The sequence below is a fragment of the Salvia hispanica genome, chromosome 4 (assembly GCF_029641045.1).
Source record: "Salvia hispanica isolate PSC_SH4W2 chromosome 4, Shi_PSC_v1, whole genome shotgun sequence".
In the NCBI taxonomy this organism is placed as follows: Eukaryota; Viridiplantae; Streptophyta; class Magnoliopsida; order Lamiales; family Lamiaceae; genus Salvia; species Salvia hispanica.
The window spans coordinates 60856221-60876214 of record NC_142695.1 but is presented as its reverse complement, the minus strand read 5'-3'; the positions used below and the strand labels follow the sequence as shown (position 1 = coordinate 60876214).

Below are 19994 nucleotides of genomic sequence, written 5' to 3'. Positions count from 1 at the left end.
ATATTTTATTCATAATGCATTTATATATATGTCGTGAAAATTCCTGCCTTTTGTCCATTAGCAATGGATTAAAACACAAATCAACTTGTGACCTTATCTGCTTAAACAATAATAACATATACGTTAGAAAGGAGCATTTCCATCAATTATATTGGATTAAGAAGGGATAGTTGGATTTGAGCCTCATCGTAAGTTTTTGTTATATGGTAAATATTCCATTGTATATATATATTTAATTATTTAATATAGTATTTATTTTGGTATGGACCGCTATTTTTAGTTATTTACTCACTTATAAAGTTAACTAAATGCTATAGGGGACAAATAAAATCAATCATTAGGTCCAATATGGTGGGCGTAATAAATTTGTATAAAATAAATGCAATTGGCTAAACTTATGCATAGTTCAATGTTTAGATAATCTTACTAGTCATATACTACTATTACTACAATATTAGATCAGATGTAAGAGAAAAAAAAAACAAATGAAAAATGCCAAAATGAAGTATAATATGTCACACAGTGACAGATTACAATATTAATATAAAATTAGTATATTCATTATTAATCTAAATTATTCTTATTCTTGAGATTCGATCTTAAGCATTGATTTATAGGAGTATGTCCATCAATAATTTATTAACTGCAAATATTCACTATCCAATAATTAAAAATCGACCCATGTATTGCATTCTAAACTCTCAATCATCTCTCATTTATTCACATCAACTATGCTTACCTAAAAAACTCATTTAATTTTATCTAAATATACAGCTATTAAATTTTATGGAACCCACAATAAATAAACATTCATAAAAAGCCCACATGAAATTGAAAACCAAAAACGCCTCTTGAAATTAGATTCTTAAAAAAGATTAAATCTTTATCATAAAACCTATTATATGAATACATGAATTGAATTAAAACCCCCATTTGAAGTAAAAATACTGGGAATTGTTTAGTGTGAAATCAAGAAAGCCGGTTAATTTAGTAATCTGTTCAAACCTCACCAACTCACACACACTCAGCAATCCAACCTCACACCCTTCTCTATTGCTATATATAGTCGACTTGCTGGAGTTCCATTCTTCGCTTGTAATTCTTTTTTCTGCTGTTCCATTCTTAAGGTAAATATTTGTTGATGAAGCATGTTCAAATGTGTTTGATTTTAGTGTTTTTATCATCTGGGATCAGATTTTCTTGAAAAGGGTCTTTCATGTTTCTTACAAATTTCTCAGTGGCTGTTTCCCCTTTGATTCTTGCTTTTCTTAGATCTAATTCTTGAGTGTTTCCGAAGCTGTATGTTTACTTTGTATGAGATCTATATGTGTTATTGTGTGTCTGTGTGAAATGATAATTCAGACTGATATGGTTTTTGAATTGTTTTTTGTATTTCTAGATGAATTGCTTTTCAAGAAAAGGTTGGATTGTGCATATATATATGTATATCACCTAACAGCTAACGGCTAACAGCTTACTTGTTATGTGAAGCAATAAAAATGGGATCTTTTAGAAATCTGAGGATCATGCACAAGATTGTGTTTTTATCTGCAGCTTCATGCTCTTTAATCTGTATTATTTTTGCATCTAATCTCAATGAATTTCGCTTATAGCAGGCTTTAATCTTGCTCAAAAGTCGATCATGGCACCAGCAGCTGCTTCAGTCAACCCAAGAGGTAGCTTTGTTTACTTTTCTTTTCTTTCTTCTTTTGTACATAACCAACTAGCTGCAATACATACTAATGCTAGATTTTGCTTCACTTTGTGTTTGTTTGCACGTTTTGTTGAATCTTAAGGTGTTTTTTTTTACTTCCCATGATTTGTTATTGAATTTTGTTTGAAGTCTCTCTCACATTCAGTTTCAAGAGTGCTTAGTGACATAGAGAAGTCTTGTTTGTGCTTCAAGAGGGGGCTTGATAACAAAGGAAATTAATAAAAAAAACTGGTTCAAATGATTAAAAAATAATACTACTCCGTACAAAACAGTTATTTTGTCAATGATGAAATATTATCAAGAAATATATATGTATGGTCTTCTCGCGAGTTAGATTCATAGTCGTATCCTTTGCTTTATTCGTATTTGTTGCATATTTCATACTTACTCTGGAACTTATTTTGTTCTTGTGTAGCATTTCTTACGTTGCTTGAAAAAGCTTATCTTTTCTGATATTCGGTCCTCCTTATAGTCGAAAACTTCAATTCATCTCCCTTTTTTGTTGGTATTTGATGCTACATTCTTGATAAATATTTGTTATGTCACATAGATGTTTGTATCGTGGGTGTTGCTCGTACACCTATGGGTGGTTTTCTCGGTGCACTTTCATCAGTACCAGCAACCAAGCTCGGATCTATAGCCATTCAGAGTAAGATCACAAAATCTACTCTGTGTCTTTCAATGCCAGTGTTACGGGTTTTTAATCTAATCTTTCTGCCTACCATCAACTTGTAGGTGCTTTGAAAAGAGCAAATATCGATCCATCACTTGTCGAAGAAGTTTTCTTTGGAAATGTACTCAGCGCAAACTTAGGACAGGCTCCTGCCCGCCAGGCAGCATTGGGAGCCGGGATCCCGAATTCTGTAGTCTGTACAACCATCAACAAAGTCTGTGCCTCTGGAATGAAAGGTCAGTTTCATAACATCTGAAAATCGCTAATCTCCTAAAGAATTTTATTTTGATCGTGTTGAAATGCATTTCACCTAATGTTTATGCCATTTTTGGTCGTGACTTTGAACATTTTCTGTGTGACATGGCAGCGACCATGCTAGCAGCACAAAGCATCCAGTTGGGTCTCAATGACGTTGTAGTGGCCGGTGGCATGGAGAGCATGTCGAATGTCCCAAAATACATCGCAGAGGCGAGGTTGGTATTCGTTACCTGTTCAAGAGATGGTTAAAACGAGAGATGATGACGTTCTATCACCATACTGATAAGTCACTTCTTCTCTGTCTTGTCATATTCTAGGAAAGGATCTCGACTGGGACATGACTCTCTTGTTGATGGAATGCTGAAAGATGGACTCTGGGACGTTTATGGTGACGTCGGCATGGGTGTGTGTGCTGAATTATGTGCTGAGAACCACAGCATTACAAGAGAGCAGCAGGTTCGTCTTTACCATTTCAGACTCCATGAATATGTATTATCCACTGCGAGTTTCCATCTCATATTGTATTGTAAGCAAAGATTTGCAGCAAACGGCATTTTGTACGATGCTTATAACACTGTAGTGCTTATTTTGTACAGGACGACTTTGCAGTCCAAAGTTTTGAGCGTGGAATTGCTGCTCAAGATGCCGGTTCCTTTGCATGGGAGATCACTCCAGTAAGATAGCTGGACATTGACTTGTAGATGGTGTCGAATTTTCGGATTGCTGCTTTATAAACGCCCTTTTCTTGGATGCAGGTTGAAGTATCCGGTGGGAGAGGGCGACCATCCACCATTGTCGACAAGGATGAAGGTCTTGGAAAGGTGAAGCTTCAAAAATCCTTGAAATTTTTCGGTTTTTACCAAACTCTATTATCCCATTAGTCTATATATGCAATATGTAAAATTTATCAATCTTCATTGCTAACTACTTTCTTTCCATATCAGTTTGATGCTGCAAAGTTGAGGAAGCTGAGACCGAGTTTCAAGGAAACGGGAGGAACTGTCACAGCTGGCAACGCTTCTAGCATAAGGTCTCACTCATTCCCTTTCATCCTTTTCAGTTAATCTTAGTTCCACAACTCAGTGGAATTGGATGAACATATAGGCAAATTTTCTTGATATTTTTGTTGATTAGTGAATTTGATCTCGTTTGTCAGCGATGGTGCCGCGGCTCTTGTTTTAGTGAGTGGGCAGAAAGCTCTTGAGCTCGGGCTTACAGTCATCGCAAAGATCTCCGGATATGCTGATGCTGCTCATGTACGTCTGCTTTTACGTCTTCTTATGAATCTTGAACCATCTCGTCGCCTGTTTGCTCATTTATAATATTGACCATGTCTTCAGGCCCCAGAATTGTTTACGACCGCCCCAGCTCTTGCAATTCCCAAAGCACTCAAGAATGCTGGTATAGAAGCATCTAAAGTAGACTATTACGAAATCAATGAAGCTTTCGCTGTTGTGGCTCTTGCAAATCAGAAGCTATTGGATCTTAGTCCGGTGAGCTCTTAGCCCTATGAAATCACTAAATAAAATCGATAGTAGATAAAAACAAATATGTTCACACTCCCTTACCTGTTTGTGTTTCGATAGAGATTTGATTGTTCTAAACTTTATTATATACATATTTTGCAGGAAAGAGTTAACGTACACGGTGGAGCTGTGTCTCTGGGGCATCCTCTCGGTTGCAGTGGCGCTCGTATCTTGGTCACTCTTTTGGGGGTATGCTATCTATCCTTTCTCAACCAATCTTGCGATTCCAAACAAATTCCTCATGGATCATCGAGTGTTGGAGATTAGGGAATCAAGATTTTGTGCAGCTTTAAATCAATTGGCATTGATGTTCGAATCGCGTTATCTCAGGTTTTGAAGCAAAAGAACGGGAAGTATGGTGTTGGTGGTGTTTGCAACGGAGGAGGAGGCGCCTCAGCCCTCGTCTTAGAACTCGTGTAATCCCACCCAGTTTATGGTATGCCAAGGCTCAAATATTACTTTATCCTGCTTGAATAGTGTAGTCAGTGCAACCGGCCTTAAACAACCGAAAAAACTAGCCATGGAGGCGAAGTGTCCCTCCCCTCTTGATTTCTAAATATAATTTTCATCGCGTGTTGAAAAAAAAATCGGTCTTGGGTTCAGGTTGAGGTTCAAACTATAACTAAATGGCCATACGAGGTAGTTTTGTGTCGACCATTTTGGTTATAATCCGGATATGGTGCGTTTGTGTTGATATGTTAGTTGTAGTTTTTGCATGACTTAAGACGTTCAATTTTATAGCCGACTAACGTTCGTCCCTGTCGCAGATTTTGCTCAACCGGAAGCAGAAACAGTCGTGGCTGGTTTATAGCAGCATTGAAGAGTTGGAAAGCAGAGTGAAGTAGATTAATCTGTACCTTCTCAGTTTTAGATAAGAATCCATTTGAGTTCTTTCTTCATCCAATAAATTGAACTTAGACAAGTAGAAAAGAGTGTGTTTCTGAATCATATCTCAATAAATGTTCTTGTTTCATATTTTATTTCATTGATATACGTAGTAAATTGGTCACGGATGTATCTCAATGTTTTGATGAATCGAAAAAATACGAGATATAACACGAGAATATAACAGATAAAACCAAACTAGTAGGTCCGGAGATCCTCCGTTAGAGTTTCAGACTCGAGAAGTCCCGAGCTTGCGTTCGAAAAGGCGTTGTAGGAGGAAAACCTGAAGGGAGCTAGCTCCGATAAGAGCTAACGACTCGAATATCGCCTTGTGCACCGCTCTCTGGCTCATCGATTCGTTCACTGCATTCAAGAAAACACTTGTATAAAAAAACAGTTTGAACATAACAAGTAGGGAGGGGGATATGGATGTACCAATAGCTTGGCGATCGGTCTGAGCCTCGAGCCAGTGCTGCTCGAACTGGATATTGTAGAGAGCTTCTTCGAGCTTGGAGATTTGCTCGACAACCGGGTTGAAATGCTCTACTCATACAAAAAAAAAACGACAGACAGATGTTTCACTTCACCAATACACGAGATGATAAGTCAGAAACAAAGCGAAGTACCGCTCTTGGCGTGCTGATCATAGCTCTTGTAGTGGCCGACGAGCACGTCGAAATCGATGGTCTCGTGGAAGGGAGATTTGTTGGTGAAGCAAAAGTGGTAGATCCCTTTTCTTTGAGCCATGAATTCAAATTTGTCACTTATCATGTCATGGAACTCTTTGATCTCCTCTCCACCTGGCCCCTTTATCTACATTCAATAATGTTCAAGAGTCGGAAAACAAAGACAGTTTTATTTTGTTTTGAGCGTGTTTTAGGAAATGTTTTAGGAAAGGGCATAAGTGATCCGCTCGGGTAATAAAATGTGCATGAGTGTGAGTTGTAACTTAAAAAATACTGTACTAACGATGAAATCGACCCCTTCGTCGTTGTGATTCCAAGCATTATCAGCCTTGATGACGACGAATGAAGCATGAACAACATCGCCTTCATACAGAATATTGTGAGAGAAACACTCTTCTTTGTCGATCACAAATCTTATACCAAATCCTAACTTCATTAAACATACTATTACCATCCAAAACATCAGCATACCCATCTGAAAAACACACAAAATTATTCATTACCGATGCAAAATCAAGACATATGAATGAGGTTTGATTCATGGTACTTACTGTAAAAAAAAATTGGGAATTACTGATTTTTTGTTTACAATCTTAACAAAAACAAAAGTGCATTCTTATTTTAATGGGACGAGTAGTTTGAGAATAGTCTCGCTTACTTGGTGGAGTGAAGATCTCTTAACTTGTGGTTAAAAATGAAAATAGAACACTTCGTTAGTTATACTATTATGTGGAAAAAGTGAATTTTCATTTGATCATTTTCATACACAAAATATATGTCACATTTTTGGTATATACTCTGTTTTCAAGTACAAAAATCATCCATTTATTCAGAACCAATTGCAAATATAAGTTTAACTCAAGAAATTGATCAAATTACCATTAGGAGAAGGGGAACTACAGATACCAACTCAGTTCATGTACGATATACAAGACGAAACACCGTTACGACATCATTTCCACCTATACGGATCAAACAACTTCGTATATATGGTCTACCTATACCTATCATACCGGAGACATTGCCATCCTTCAGCTAGCCGCTCCCATCCAGTTGCCACGCGAAAAATGCATAAAACCATCTGTTTGTATTGTCGTATGAACCAAAAACAATGCACGAGTACAAAGAGAGGTGAGTTATCGACTTACTGAGTGGTACGCATACGGTGATTTCCCTTGTCGTTCAAAATGTTTAGCCAAAATGCTCCATTCAATCGGCCCCCACTCCTCTATCTCAAAGCAATTGCCGAGTGCAGCTTTATACAGCTAAAAACACATTGAAATCTAAATTAGCCAAAACTTAAAACTCAATCCCAAAGTGAAGAAGTACAATATACTAGTACTACTATTTAGTAAGAAGTTAAAACAGCCAAAATGCTTCTCGAAGCACTGATTTGGCCTCCGAGCTCAAGCTACATTTAATCATTTCTTGGCCCGTTAGTATAAAACAGAACTGCGGAAAAGGTTCGTTTTCTTCTCCTTATAACCTGAGCCGACTTACCTTCCCAGTATCGGTAAGAAGCTCCGTACCAGCAGGATAAGATGCATAGAACTGATCAGCCCTCGAGTGTCCAGCTCTTGTCCTAATTAGACACCATAACACATGAAGTTTGATAAACACCACTTTTTGCCTAATTTGCATCTTTTCTTGGTGGAGTGAAGACATGGAAAAACAAGTAAATCCAGTCCAATAAGTACAAACTGAAACACCTTTTCCAAGATTAGAATGGCAGTCATGCTAAACATGTAATTGAGCTTCAAAAAATAATATCAACCTTTTATTTATTCCAAAAACGTATAAAAAGATCAATTTTGTTATATTTATAAAATAGGTTTTTAATATCGGCTCAAAATGTCGATGTGTATACTAGTATAACAAACATTATAATGCATGATATATTCGATAATTTAAATTTTGCAATAGATAGTATATATATTTGGGAACCTCAATTGCAATTTTCAAGTTTCAAAATAGGCTTTTTCAAGTGCCAATTTAAATATTAGTATTAAATTTAATAGGCTGTTTCAATTTTCAATTAGTAGTGGGAATTACGAGGGCTTTAATTGCAATTTTCTAAACTTCTACAGACTAACACTCTCCTCTGTACAGAAACAAGAACGTTTTTTTCAAAGAAAATGAACATGATAGCAGCAAGCTCCTCAATTGTTTCCTGCAACTCTTCTCTCCCGCCTCTCAAACCCAATTCCCATCTCCCAAAATCTTCAATTTCTCTTCCCAAATCCCCAATTTCATTCCATAATGACTCGAGCCACAGCTGTGAACCCATAAAAATCTCGCCTTTAACACTCAAACCGGCGAAATTCCGCCGCCGGAGCTCGTTGAACGCCCAATCCCAGCAAGACCCGCCTATTGTTTCTGCTTCTCCCGACGGAAATGAGACTGGCGGAGGCGGAGGCGGCAGCGGTGGAGAGGAGGAGGAGAGGGACTGGACGACGTCGTTTCTGCTGTTTGGTTTCTGGGCTGGTCTCATGTACTACGTTTTCTTCCTCGCTCCTAATCAAACACCGGTAAATTTGTTTTGTTTTGTGTTGTTTTGATCATTTCTAGTATTTTTTATGGTGATTGTGAATTGGGATTGTTGATTTCAGCTGTAATCTGATTGTGTGTATTTATGATTTGGGCGGAATTATAGGTCACGGATGTTTATTTTTTGAAAAAGCTACTGAATTTGAAAGGAGATGATGGCTATGTGATGAATCAAGTGTTGGTTGCTTTGTGGTACATCATGGGTTTATGGCCCTTGATTTACAGTATGCTGCTCATCCCTACTGCCAGAAGGTAAAAACTCACTGTATATGTCGAAGGCGAATCCGTTTCTCGACTTTCTTGAAGGTTTCCCCTTTGTGTTACTGTTTTTTGGCTTCTTAGTGATTTCTTCTCATGATTAGTTTTTGCTGAAATGTCCAAAAATGTCATTTAATGAAACGTTTTAGTGTTTTTATACTGTGTTTAACTCTGTGTTTCTTTTTTTTTTATTTGAATTTCTTGGTGGTTTTGTTTCGTCTTTGTGAAGAAACTGTTATCTTTTGGTGAAATGAAATGTCCAAACAAACAATTTAAGTATTTTAGTATGCTCAACTCTATCTGTGATGGTTTTGATCAGTGTTTCAATCATATGTGTACGTGTTGTTGTTGTCTTTTGCAGCTCGAAAAGCAAGATCCCAGTTTGGCCATTCGTTGTTCTATCATGCTTCGGAGGTGCATATGCTCTCATTCCCTACTTTGTTCTGTGGATGCCACCTGCTCCGACTGTTGCAGAATCGGAGCTGAGGAGATGGCCTTTGAATTTCCTTGAATCGAAGATAACTGCCGGGGTGAGGACACTCTTTACACTAAATAGGTTGTCTAAAAAGAAAATCACGAGCATGATCCACTGTTTATCCTATGAGTCACTCTTTTTGAGTATAAACATTTCATCGTAACGCATATTCATTTTCATCTTGTTGAGTTTGACAGAATATGAGCAATTGTACGAAATGCATACTCGTATGTGAACATTGATTTGCTCTAGAGTTCATATAACATCTCTTGAAAACGTAGCTAACTGACTACACCTCAGGTTACGTTGGCTGCAGCAGTGGCAATAACGGCTTATGCAGTTTCATCCGGTGGTGATGTGTGGAAGGAATTTTTCCAGTATTTTCGAGGGAGCAAATTTGTGAGTATTTCGGTTCTTTATTTTGCAATGCATTTTATGTTCGAATTTAAAGTTTCCGGCCTCAATTTAGACTCTTGTTGTCAGATCCACATCATGAGTATTGATTTCGCTCTCCTCTCAACGTTCGCACCCTTCTGGATCTACAATGACATGACTGCTCGAAAATCGTGAGTTAGGCTTACGATTTTTAAAAAAATTAATCCATTTTTTCTAATAATGGTGTGTTGTTATCTTGTAGGGATGGGAAAGGCTCTTGGCTTCTTCCCCTCTCACTAGTCCCATTCTTAGGCCCTTCCCTCTATCTTCTCCTCCGGCCCTCGTTGTCTGTTGCTCGAGAGACAACCTCAGACGAGGCTCTGTGAACGAGGCCTCTCGATGAAAGAAGAACTAAACTTGGTGCCATGTATAAAGGTTGAAGGAATCTATGCTGCGATGAAGGTAGCATGTTCTACAATAGACTTGAAGAAGTGAAGAAAATTTTGATTATTGTAGTTTTGTTCATAACTTAATTTGATCATTGTTGAAATTGGAAATGGATTTTTGATGATATGATATGATAAAAATACATGAATTATTTTTCTATTTGAGATCCATTTGTGATTCTAATTAATTTTATCAACTCTCCAAGTTTTATCCAATGGATGGTGTGAAAGATTGATGGTCTATCTAAATCAAGGTGTTATTTATTGAAATTTTTATATTATAACAATTGAAACTTTCTTCATTTTAAACTAATCTTTAAAGCAAGATAAGCGAAATACATGGAGAAATCTTTGCATAATATCAGCAATTTTTCTTAGCTGTTAAGTGGAGTATATGTTTTAAAACTAATATTTTTGTTTGTATACACACTTGTTTGGTACAAAATACACAATTATCCTTTAATATTATAAATTAAATATTTGCAAATATTATACTGAATTATTATGAGATTCTACTTTTAGTGTATCTAATCTATATTTAATTTCACAATATATATAAGTTGAAACACTATAGAAATTCATAAATAAAATCTATGACTTGGGATAACATGCATTGATAGAATATGAAACCAACGAGTACTTATCTATTTACCAAATTTGTTGTCTTGTTTAATTTGGGGCTATAACTCGATTACTTTAATTCGAACCACAACAAAAAGAAAGTTGAAAGTTAAATACTAAATTGCATTAAATATGATGCCCTTTTAATTTTTGTGAGTATTCTGTAAAAAACTAATAAATTCTAACATTATTAAATTAGGATTGCCAAAATATTATGCTTTTGTATATAGAATACAGTGACGTAACCAACGCTAGTGACCAAAAATTATAATTTCTTAAACTGCAATATAAAATTATAATTTTTCAATTTTTCATAATTGTCTACAATGATCAAAATAAAAACTGATATAAAATCACATTGTTTCAAATAAATTAGTGTCATTTCAATCAACAATCAAAATAGAATGACATCATTTTGCTCAAAACAACACCGATTCCATTATATTTGATTTTTGTCATATTAATTTGTACTTTAACCACTGTGTTTTAATTGGAAAAAAAAAAAATTAGTACAATTTCATACTCCCTCCGTTCCCGATTAAGAGTCACACTTTTCCATTTCGATTCGTCCCCAATTAAGAGTCACACTTCATTTTTACCATAAATAGTAAGTAGGTCTCACATTCCACTAACTCAATTCACTCACATTTTATTATAAAATCAATATAAAAAAATAGGTCCCACCTTCCACAAATTTTTCAACTAACTTTTCTTTACATTTCTTAAAACCTGTGCCCGGTCAAAGTGTGACTCCTAATCAGGGACGGGGGGAGTATTTTAATTTCATAAGTAATGATACTGACTTAAAATCACAGAAATGATATTCCCTTCGTTTCTTCATAGTTGAGTCATTTTTCCATTTCACAAAGTTTCTTTATAGTTGGGTCATTTCTATATATGCTAACCTTTTTCTCTTTCTTACTTTTACTCTCTCTTATTTTATTCTCTCTACATTATTCACTTTATACTTTATTCTCTTTACCTTTTTCTCTCTCTTACTTTTTTATCTATTTATTTAACACACCCAATATTATTTCCTAGAATTCCGTGCCAAAAAGTTTCGCCTCAACTATGGCGAAACGGAGGAAGTATAATTTAAATAACATCTCAAATTTTAATAACATCATTTTCATAGCTGTAATTCAACCATTTTCATTATTTGAATTTTGAGAACAATGTTATTTTAGAAAAAGAAATAAATTAATAGTACTCCATTTTCACACACACTACACAGAGTGAGTTTAATAATTTAAATTACAATCATCACTCTACAAAAACCCTTTGCCCCAAGTCTTCCCCTCCTCTTTCCCTAAATACGAAAATCACAGCCCCTCTTCCCCCTCTTCCCCCTCGCTCTTCGATACAGAGCTTCGTTTCATTGCCAATTCATACATACCATTCTCCATCTGCGCGGAATTAAGTGTTTTTATACGCGCACACACATATATACACAGAGGTATTTGGGGATTCAGGAAGAAGAAGAAGAAGATGAGCAGTGGGGTTAAGGGAGGTGCAAGTAGGGTTTCGATTCCGAGCGGCGTTAAGAAGACGATCGATAATATAAAGGAGATTACTGGACAGAATCACTCCGAAGATGAGATTTATGCAATGCTCAAGGAATGTTCCATGGATCCCAACGAAACTACTCAGAAGCTTCTAACTCTCGGTGAATAATCCTATTTCTGTATCAATCTGTGTTTCGAATAATGAACAAAACGCCTTTTTGGAATTTTTTTTTTTGGAAAGGTTTTTATGTATGATCTCGATTTTTTTTGTTTTGATCCTCGATGTCATTGTGGTCGGGGGATTTGATTGTTGCTCTGCTCTTTCTTCGTTTCGTGTTAGCTCTGTAATCACGCATGTGGTGGTGTTCTACGTTGATTCGATTTCATACTCTGTTTTATGGTGGGAATTGGGAAATCTATGGAGTTTTGCTTTGTGTTGTATTTTAGTGATGCTTGACTTGCATGTGTGTTGATTTTCCCCCTTTTTTGTACTGAGCCAGCTTCTCCGATAAGAAAATCTTTTTTTTTTCATCTGCCCATTTTTTTTGTTTTTGTTTTTGCCTAATGTTCAAAATTTGAGTTTTGTGCTTTATGTTTAATTCTTGTATTCTGCTACAATAATTTTGGAGTGATTACAGTTTAAAATTCATTGAAATGGGTTTATGAATCTCGTGAGATTATGTGGCATTCGATAATCATAGTATGATATTGGTGGGTATAAAACGTTGTCCAAGATGTAGTTATATAGTATATGATTCCCAATAATAAGTAAGTAGTGCATCAATTCTGTAGCCACAGTATCAGTGCAAAATCCCCAAATTGCTGGAAATATAATCATATGCTACTTGCTTCACGTTTGGGTTAAGGAAGGGCAATCTTATTTGCATGCTTAATAGGTGTACAATCTTATTACAATCCAAATATGATTTTTTCAATTTTCTGAACAGCAGACTGATATCTATTTTAATACTCTCAAACAGATACCTTTCATGAAGTAAAAAGAAAACGCGACAGGAGGAAGGAGGTACTGCTTCGTTCCACTTTAGAGATCTGGTCCCCCTCTTTTTTGTTGTTCGACCTGCCTTAGGAATTTGTTTCAGCTTTGTCTTGCCGAGACTGTTCTGCTTTTTCATTATGTGCTTAATTCCAGTCACCAGAAATACTGTTGTAAATCGCAACAGTTTACTGGAAAAGGTCTGATCGTGACTATAAAATCTCATAATAGACCGTTTACTTTCACAGAATCAAAATAAGGAGCCTGCTGAGAAGTGGAAACCTGCTCCCCAGACAAGACCAAATAGAGCTGGCCGTGGGAACTATCCATCACGATACATATCTCATGGTGAGCCTGCATTTGATTACCGTGCCATGTCGTATCACTTAGCCTTTGATAGTTGAATTATTCATGCTCTGCTGTATCCTTTTTGTAATCATACTATCATACTAGTTATTATCATGTTCAGCACTGCTAGTGGATCACTGTAATTGAGCTGTTGTGATGATTGGAATAAATGTAGAAATGATGTTATGGTGTAAATTTTGTTTACTTGCATAAAATTTGTGAAGTTAGAAGATCTGTTTTCTCACCATTTGCACTATGGCATTTCCTTGTATCTTCTCATTTTGTCAGATGCTGGTGGTGGAAGAAATTTGCCTGCCATAAAGGAAACTTCTGCCAGTCACCTCACTGAGAAAAGTACTAGCAAGGCTCCCTTAGCTACTTCACAAGCTGTGAGAAAGAGTGAAACTTCTTCTGCTACCAGGTGAATAGCTGGCTATGACCTTCCATTGGACATATATTCTGTTGTGCTTATATTTCGAATAACCAAAACTTACTTTTATGATGCCCATAAGTATATTTAATGCTTTGGGAGACCCTCACTCCCTGCTCCCAACTTAATATTTTGTTGAAGTCGGTCTCTTGTTGTCTTTGCAGCCTGATTACTGGTGTATCTAATGGTCCTTCTGGAATTACCCCTCAGAGTGCTAATCCAACTGCTATCCATAATAAATCAGAGAAACCTCTTCTGGTTTCCTCATCGATTGGTTCTGTGAAAACCCCCAATGCTCCTCCGGTGAAGGATACCCATCAGCACCAGAAACTGGAGTCATCTGAAAATGCTGCACCGATTCCTTTAGCCTCAGGGTCTTATTTCTCTTCTTCAGACCCAGTACTTTCACCCTCTCAAGATTCTCCACCCCCTAGTGCAGTAGGTAAAATTCATCATGAAGTGGGAATCCAGCAAGCCCCTGATCAAATGGTCGATAATAAACCTACTGGGAACAAATCAACTTCTCCTGAAATCTGTATGCTGATTTTGTTTGTTCTTGTATATATTTACTCATTTTGAGAATATATTGACGCCTTTTGAGGCACCATATAAACTGCTTATGGAATTATTCTTTTATTTTGAGATTTGTAGTAGCTGCTTCAGAGGTTGGATTTGCCATTGAGCAAAAGATGCCAAATGATCTCCAGAGAGTTGGAAAGAATCAGCATTTAGAGTCTACACAAACACCATCTTCGACAGTTGGTGTTTCTTCCGGTAGTAGGCCCTCATCTAATTACAGCAATCGGTCTCAAGTTATTGGTCCCCAAAAAGGTATTCATCTTTAAGATGCGATATTAAAAGTTGGTATACTCAGTGATTTGGTTCAGTTTTTACTGCTTGATGGTTACCGAACTGAGTATGTAGTGTAGATCGTAAAGAACTGTTATTCAGAAGCGTACATATTTGCGAACTAGTAGCAGCGATTTTCATTATTTCTCTTATTGATTATCGTTTGCTGGTTGAAGTCAAGGGTACAACTTGAGCAGATATAATATTTTTTTTATTTTTGAAATCCACACGATTGCGTCTTTCTCAGATTAGATGATACATTCAATCTTGTGACGTAAGCACATTAGAATTAGGTCTCCGAAGACTATGTATTTCAGTAGTATCTAGCATTGATCTTATGGAATATGAGTTAGGGGCCATGAATTGCTTACGGTGGTTGCATGCATCTTTGAAACAGTTGGTCCTGGAAAAGAGTGGAAACCAAAATCTACAAACCCCAATGTTAGTCAGGATGCTATTGCAGCTTCTCTGTCCGACGTTTCTACTGTGTCTGGTGGAAGTCATCTGGAACCAGTGACTACTGTTGCTGCCACTACAAAAGATGCAACTCTGGAGCTGCAGAAGAAGTTAGAGGAGTCTCACATTTCAGAGAGACAACATGTGATTATGCCTAATCATCTACATGTCCCTGAAATTGAGAAACTTGGGTTTTGTTTCGGAAGTTTTGATGCTTCCTTCGCTCTGGATATCAATCAAAATGGTCTTCCAGTTGATAAGAGTCCATCACCGTCAGAATCCTCTGAGACTGTTGATGAACCCGTGAAGGATCTGGAACTAAGGTGCCTTTGTCCTTCATGAGTTTATACTTCTCTTTGTACCTTACCTATCACTTTTGCTGTCCATGATATGCTTTGGTATGACAACAATGTTTCTCCAATCTATGTATAGTATCAGTGTAGTTGTATATAATCGATTGTTGAACTCACATATTCAGATTGCGTTATCCATAGACATTCATGCATCGGTTGGACATTTAAAGATATCTTCTCATTCTCTTTTGATAGAGCTCTCTAGCAACATTAACTGGCACCATTCATGTAGCATCTTGTCTGTTACACATTGTAGATGTTCATTCATGTAAACAGTGTTTAAATTCCCTTTTTTCACAGTGCTAACCTGAAACATCCTGCTTGAGGCTCAATGCTCTGTTCTGTTCTTCTCAAATATTTCAGTTTTCTTTTGGTTTACAGCAATCAGGGTTCGTTAGCAGCTGTGGAGGATACTGAAACAAAGTATCCGGAACAACCCCAATCACCTTCACAAGGACCAGAAAAATTTTCATCTGGTGAGGTTGAAGTCTCATCCTCTATTACCACTGATTACAATGAGCCCGTTATGGAGGTTGCTCCTGGAACACAGCCGCATCATGTGGTCCAAACTTCTTCAAACTATGGTTTTGGTTTCATGCCACCATTATTGGGTAGCCAGCTTCCAACTTCTGAAAATTCAGAGCCTCAGGCTCGTGATGTTCCTCGACTTCCAGGCTTTGTTGTATGTTTTCTTGTATCATTTGTCTGTTCCTCTCACACTCTGTGTTGATTGCTAAATAAGCACATACTGATCACCCACGCATCTTAACCTATGAAATTCAATATCTTCAGTGACACTATTCTTGCCATTCAATATATTTTTGATGTTGGTGTGTGTCTTTACAATCTCAGCTTCTAATGCCAATGATATGCTGAACAGATGCCACAATCTTTTGACCCAGCAAGCTATTATGCACAATTTTATCGATCCGGCATGGATAGTGATGGCCGCATTTCCCCTTTTCTTGCTGCTGGAGCTGCAAACAAGTATAATGGAAATCCTGCAATGGTTTCTGCGCAGACTTCTCAGAATCCTGAAGAGGTTTGGGCTCCAAATCTCTACAATATCCTTACAGTACATACCTGTGCATAAATTGTTTCTTATACTAACAAAGTTGTTTTTATGTCGGAGGATGTTTATGGTTTACAAACCTGTTTTAGTTAGTATGAAAACTCACTGGTCAAATTGAATTTGATTTTTTACGTTGTTCGTTTCACTTTCTCGTTTAGAATAGTCCTACAAGCTATTGATGTAATGTAGTTGCAGGGTGGTGTTCCTTTAGTTCTGTCTACGGCATCTCCAACACCGCTTGCGACTCAAGCTGCTGGGGTAATGCAGAGCTCTATACCGGCATCACCGCAGCCTCATCCTGTGTTCAGGCAGCCACCCGGGGTTCATCTACCTCATTATGCTCCTAACTACATTCCATATGGTTCTTATTTCCCCCCATTCTATGTCTCGCCACCACCTGCAATTCATCCGTTCTTAAGCAACGGTGCCTTTCCTCAGCAACCCCAGGCTGGCAGTCTGTATCCAACTGCACCTGGGACAGCTGCTAAATATTCAGTTTCACAATATAAGCAAGGACCAAATATAGGAAGCTCTGCTCCCTCTGGAGTACCTGGCAACTATGGGCCATATGGTCTTTCTCCGGCCAACTACTCTTCTGGCTCAGCGCCAGCTCCTGTTACTTCAACATCAAATGAGGATATTGGTGTACCACACGTAAAGGAGAATAATGTCTATAGTAGTGGCCAGCAGGTATTGTTTCTCATAAATTTTTACATTAGCAATATAAGGAGTTGCCAGTTGCCCAATGTTCGTAATTTTGAGATAATACCTTTCGCCAATGCCATTTGCTTGCTTTTTTTGCAGAATGAAGGTTCCGGTGTATGGTTTGCCACCCCAGGTCGGGATATTCCTACCTTGCATGCAGGTTCTTACTACAATCTTCCTCAGGGTCAGCTGGCTTTCACCCCAACCCAGATGGGCCATGGAACCTTCACTGGTATCTTCCACCCCGGACAGGCAGTAGCACCACAAAACGTCCACCCTCTACTGCAACAGTCTCAAGGCATTACAAATCCTGCAGACATGGTGGGACCAACGGGCAATGTTTACCAGCAGCAGCCTCAGCACGCACAACTTAACTGGCCGAGCAACTACTAAGAGAGGATACAGTGCTCCTTGAGGAGGTGACAATTCAAACTCCCATTCATTACTTCTCTCAATGAAATTTCCAACCTTGCTCTGATTGAATGGTAAGTCAGAAACACAAAGAATGCCAGAAAACTGAGTGTAAATTAATAGAAGGGGGGCCAAAGAAATTGGCTGATATATTTTTGTGGTCTTCCTATGACTGGTAACTTCTCTTTTTAAGTTAATTGAGGCCAGAAAACGCGCCAACTGTCTCTTTGTTGCTCCTCCTCTTAGATGGTTTTTGACTCTGTAATCCTCCAGAGACCTTGTTTAGGTTTTAGCTTCCTTGTTAGTAGAGGTTTTATATTCTTTTGGTTTTTGGTTGAAAGTTAGAGTTGTTATAGGCGGCGGCTTCTCATGTGAGGTTCCTAGGTGTTCGTTCTCTCCCCCTAATTGTTTCGCCCTCAGTGCTTCGTCATCTCCCCGCCTGCGTCTTTCCTGTAAAGTGAGAATTTTTTTTGGTAGCATGGAAGATGTACTTTTTCCCAACTGTTGTAACTGGGCTTATTATATTCATATGGGGAATTTTATGTTGCTGATTAGACTAAATAATCAAAATTCAACCCTTTTTTTCTCGTTTTTCAGAAGAATTTTCTGCTGCAGAATATGCCTTTCATTTTTGCTGTGTTTTTCTATGCCTTTTAAGTAACACTTAGGTGTTGACTAATTGCAATTAGATGGCCTATGCTTTTATTTTTAGTCTCTAATGTCAAGAAATTCTCCCTACATTACAACCGGTTAACACATATTACAACTATCAAACCATTTAATCGAACTAATTTCTTGTAATTATCGATTCGCCTAGCTAAATCTCATCCCTTTAATCTCAATAAACCTTTTCCATCTACTAGTTCTAATGCCAAACATATCTTAAGGCAACAAAAGAAGAAACATGCTTAACATCTTTGGCTTGTTGAAGCCTAATAATTCCACCGTCTTCATTCAAGAAAGGCATGCCACAACCCTTTCCTCCCGAGGATCGAGGCAATCTCGGGCCGTCAAGATTGTCCATGCCGGAGGGCACGTGGAGCGCTACTACATGGCCACTACTGCGGCTACTATCATACAAAAGAATCCCTCTTTTGTCCTGGCTCGGCCGGAAATCTTTCGGAGGCCCTGGGACTCGGTAGTTCGGCCTGAAGAAATCCTTGTCCCGGGCTAGAAATACTACGTTGTGTCTCGCAGGACAGTGCATAAGCTCATGCGTCGAACCATAAAGCCCGACATGAGGAGCCCAAGTTTTTCATCGATTGACAATGCTTCGCAGGGCAACCTATCATCCTTCAGTGGGATTCTAGTGAGGCCCGGGATAAATCAAAGCCCGAAACTTGCACGTTAGGTTTACGGGCATTGGTTCGATGGATAAGCAAGATTCTAGTGGTGCAACCTCTAAGCCCTATGGTAAAAAGATTGGAAATAAATGTTCAAATGGTTCGAAATTGAAATTTGGGAGAAAGGAGAGGGCCCGAATTCGATTTGCATGGGAGCCCGCACTTCAATCAATCACGGAATGAAAGATTTTCGATTATGTTAAATTCATGTTATAACTTAACAATAATTTGATCTTGTAATGATGATTAACTATTTATTTTATTTTATTTTTGTCTTCGTTCAGTCTAATTTGATATTCAAAGTTCAAACAACATTCTTAGTGTGATAGCATATTTTATTTTATTTTAAAAATAATGTAGATATGAACAACGAATGCAACTAAAGCTTTTGCATTGCTTCAAAAAATAAAAGTAAAACCAAAGTTTTTGCATGATATTTTGCATCTTAATGGAGTTGGGACTAACACTTTTTACCTAAAATCTGATAAAAAGTTTCACTAATAATTAAATCAGGTTTGAATAAATGTTGGGTAGATCCAACATGCATCATGCAATATTGAGGCAAATTTAGGTACTTTTTTTTTTGTTTTTTGAAATGCAAAAGATATTTCCTTTCTACTAACACATATTTGAGCCTAATTTAGGTGTATATACACTTTTCTTTGTGTAGGAAAGTAGGTTAGACAGTATGGACCATTGATTAATGAGAAAGTTTTTACTTTAAAATTGTAAAGATTATGCCATATTGGCTAAATTTAATTTTTTTTTTTCTGTATTTTTATGCTTTAATTATTTATTTTAAATTAGCTTAAATCTATATTCCTTTTGTCGGGCCTCATCTACTTATTTATTGGACTAGGGCAAATGTTTAGAAATTATCCATTCAAATCAAATGTTTATTTTCTTGGTTTTAAATAGAAGATGAACTAAAGCCTTTTGGTTAATTTGGGCTGATTGAGTGATATATATTCAACCTAAAGGTGGCTGAAATCATTTAATATCTTCTAAATAAGTATAAATATGATATATTAATAAATAATGATTAAATAAATTCGAGTGTATAA

General features: G+C 37.2%; 5 protein-coding genes across 8 annotated transcripts; 3 read left to right on the top strand and 2 right to left on the bottom strand.

The window, feature by feature from the left end:
• Positions 1 to 1031: 1031 nt before the first annotated feature.
• On the top strand, positions 1032 to 5156 carry LOC125196454 (acetyl-CoA acetyltransferase 2-like). Its single transcript, XM_048094976.2, has 14 exons — positions 1032 to 1127; positions 1617 to 1676; positions 2265 to 2363; positions 2450 to 2623; positions 2755 to 2860; positions 2963 to 3101; positions 3242 to 3319; positions 3401 to 3466; positions 3590 to 3675; positions 3802 to 3901; positions 3986 to 4138; positions 4274 to 4360; positions 4502 to 4607; positions 4939 to 5156. Exons 2-13 carry the CDS (start codon positions 1643 to 1645, stop codon positions 4589 to 4591), a joined length of 1212 nt encoding a protein of 403 aa, XP_047950933.1. The 5' UTR covers positions 1032 to 1127; positions 1617 to 1642; the 3' UTR covers positions 4592 to 4607; positions 4939 to 5156.
• LOC125196455 (transmembrane emp24 domain-containing protein p24beta2-like) lies at positions 5107 to 6397 on the bottom strand. Of its 2 annotated transcripts, XM_048094977.1 has the most exons (5): positions 6294 to 6397; positions 6026 to 6217; positions 5683 to 5869; positions 5492 to 5599; positions 5107 to 5419 (listed from the first exon to the last, which is right to left on the bottom strand). In XM_048094977.1, the coding sequence occupies exons 2-5, from the start codon at positions 6215 to 6217 to the stop codon at positions 5286 to 5288; spliced, it is 621 nt and encodes a 206-aa protein (XP_047950934.1). In that variant the 5' UTR covers positions 6294 to 6397; the 3' UTR covers positions 5107 to 5285. The 2 variants fall into 2 exon arrangements, with proteins under 2 accessions (XP_047950934.1, XP_088913183.1); XM_089057057.1 differs by having other exon boundaries at positions 5107 to 5599.
• A 339-nt stretch (positions 6398 to 6736) lies between these two features.
• LOC125195583 (uncharacterized) lies at positions 6737 to 7478 on the bottom strand. Its single transcript, XM_048093718.1, has 4 exons — positions 7444 to 7478; positions 7243 to 7324; positions 6891 to 7007; positions 6737 to 6823 (listed from the first exon to the last, which is right to left on the bottom strand). Exons 1-4 carry the CDS (start codon positions 7476 to 7478, stop codon positions 6737 to 6739), a joined length of 321 nt encoding a protein of 106 aa, XP_047949675.1.
• Positions 7479 to 7823: 345 nt separating this feature from the next.
• Positions 7824 to 10008, top strand: LOC125193213 (uncharacterized). The gene is made up of 6 exons (XM_048090974.2): positions 7824 to 8270; positions 8396 to 8541; positions 8909 to 9077; positions 9323 to 9421; positions 9506 to 9588; positions 9660 to 10008. Exons 1-6 carry the CDS (start codon positions 7878 to 7880, stop codon positions 9781 to 9783), a joined length of 1014 nt encoding a protein of 337 aa, XP_047946931.1. The 5' UTR covers positions 7824 to 7877; the 3' UTR covers positions 9784 to 10008.
• A 1798-nt stretch (positions 10009 to 11806) lies between these two features.
• Positions 11807 to 18133, top strand: LOC125194245 (uncharacterized). Of its 3 annotated transcripts, none has more exons than XM_048092361.2 (11): positions 11807 to 12130; positions 12950 to 12993; positions 13212 to 13311; positions 13600 to 13732; positions 13906 to 14276; positions 14396 to 14572; positions 14988 to 15369; positions 15781 to 16081; positions 16280 to 16441; positions 16661 to 17161; positions 17276 to 18133. In XM_048092361.2, the coding sequence occupies exons 1-11, from the start codon at positions 11953 to 11955 to the stop codon at positions 17567 to 17569; spliced, it is 2643 nt and encodes an 880-aa protein (XP_047948318.1). In that variant the 5' UTR covers positions 11807 to 11952; the 3' UTR covers positions 17570 to 18133. The 3 variants fall into 3 exon arrangements, with proteins under 3 accessions (XP_047948318.1, XP_047948319.1, XP_047948317.1); XM_048092362.2 differs by having other exon boundaries at positions 14393 to 14572; positions 16667 to 17161; XM_048092360.2 differs by having other exon boundaries at positions 14393 to 14572.
• Positions 18134 to 19994: the final 1861 nt, after the last annotated feature.

Coding starts and splice junctions, on each gene's coding strand:
- LOC125194245 (XM_048092360.2), top strand. CDS start 11,953: ATGAGCAGTGGGGTTAAGGGAGGTGCAAGTAGGGTTTCGATTCCGAGC. Junction 12,131..12,949: donor TCAGAAGCTTCTAACTCTCG/GTGAATAATCCT, acceptor ACTCTCAAACAG/ATACCTTTCATGAAGTAAAA. Junction 16,442..16,660: donor CTTCTCAGAATCCTGAAGAG/GTTTGGGCTCCA, acceptor GATGTAATGTAG/TTGCAGGGTGGTGTTCCTTT.
- LOC125193213 (XM_048090974.2), top strand. CDS start 7,878: ATGAACATGATAGCAGCAAGCTCCTCAATTGTTTCCTGCAACTCTTCT. Junction 8,542..8,908: donor CTCATCCCTACTGCCAGAAG/GTAAAAACTCAC, acceptor TGTCTTTTGCAG/CTCGAAAAGCAAGATCCCAG. Junction 9,422..9,505: donor ATTTTCGAGGGAGCAAATTT/GTGAGTATTTCG, acceptor TCTTGTTGTCAG/ATCCACATCATGAGTATTGA.
- LOC125196454 (XM_048094976.2), top strand. CDS start 1,643: ATGGCACCAGCAGCTGCTTCAGTCAACCCAAGAG. Junction 2,861..2,962: donor AAATACATCGCAGAGGCGAG/GTTGGTATTCGT, acceptor GTCATATTCTAG/GAAAGGATCTCGACTGGGAC. Junction 4,139..4,273: donor AGCTATTGGATCTTAGTCCG/GTGAGCTCTTAG, acceptor CATATTTTGCAG/GAAAGAGTTAACGTACACGG.
- LOC125196455 (XM_089057057.1), bottom strand. CDS start 6,217: ATGGGTATGCTGATGTTTTGGATGGTAATAGTATGTTTAATGAAGTTA. Junction 5,870..6,025: donor ACGAAGGGGTCGATTTCATC/GTTAGTACAGTA, acceptor TATTGAATGTAG/ATAAAGGGGCCAGGTGGAGA. Junction 5,600..5,682: donor TGATCAGCACGCCAAGAGCG/GTACTTCGCTTT, acceptor TTGTATGAGTAG/AGCATTTCAACCCGGTTGTC.
- LOC125195583 (XM_048093718.1), bottom strand. CDS start 7,478: ATGACTGCCATTCTAATCTTGGAAAAGGTGTTTCA. Junction 7,008..7,242: donor TTCTTACCGATACTGGGAAG/GTAAGTCGGCTC, acceptor ATGTGTTTTTAG/CTGTATAAAGCTGCACTCGG. Junction 6,824..6,890: donor CACCGTATGCGTACCACTCA/GTAAGTCGATAA, acceptor CAATACAAACAG/ATGGTTTTATGCATTTTTCG.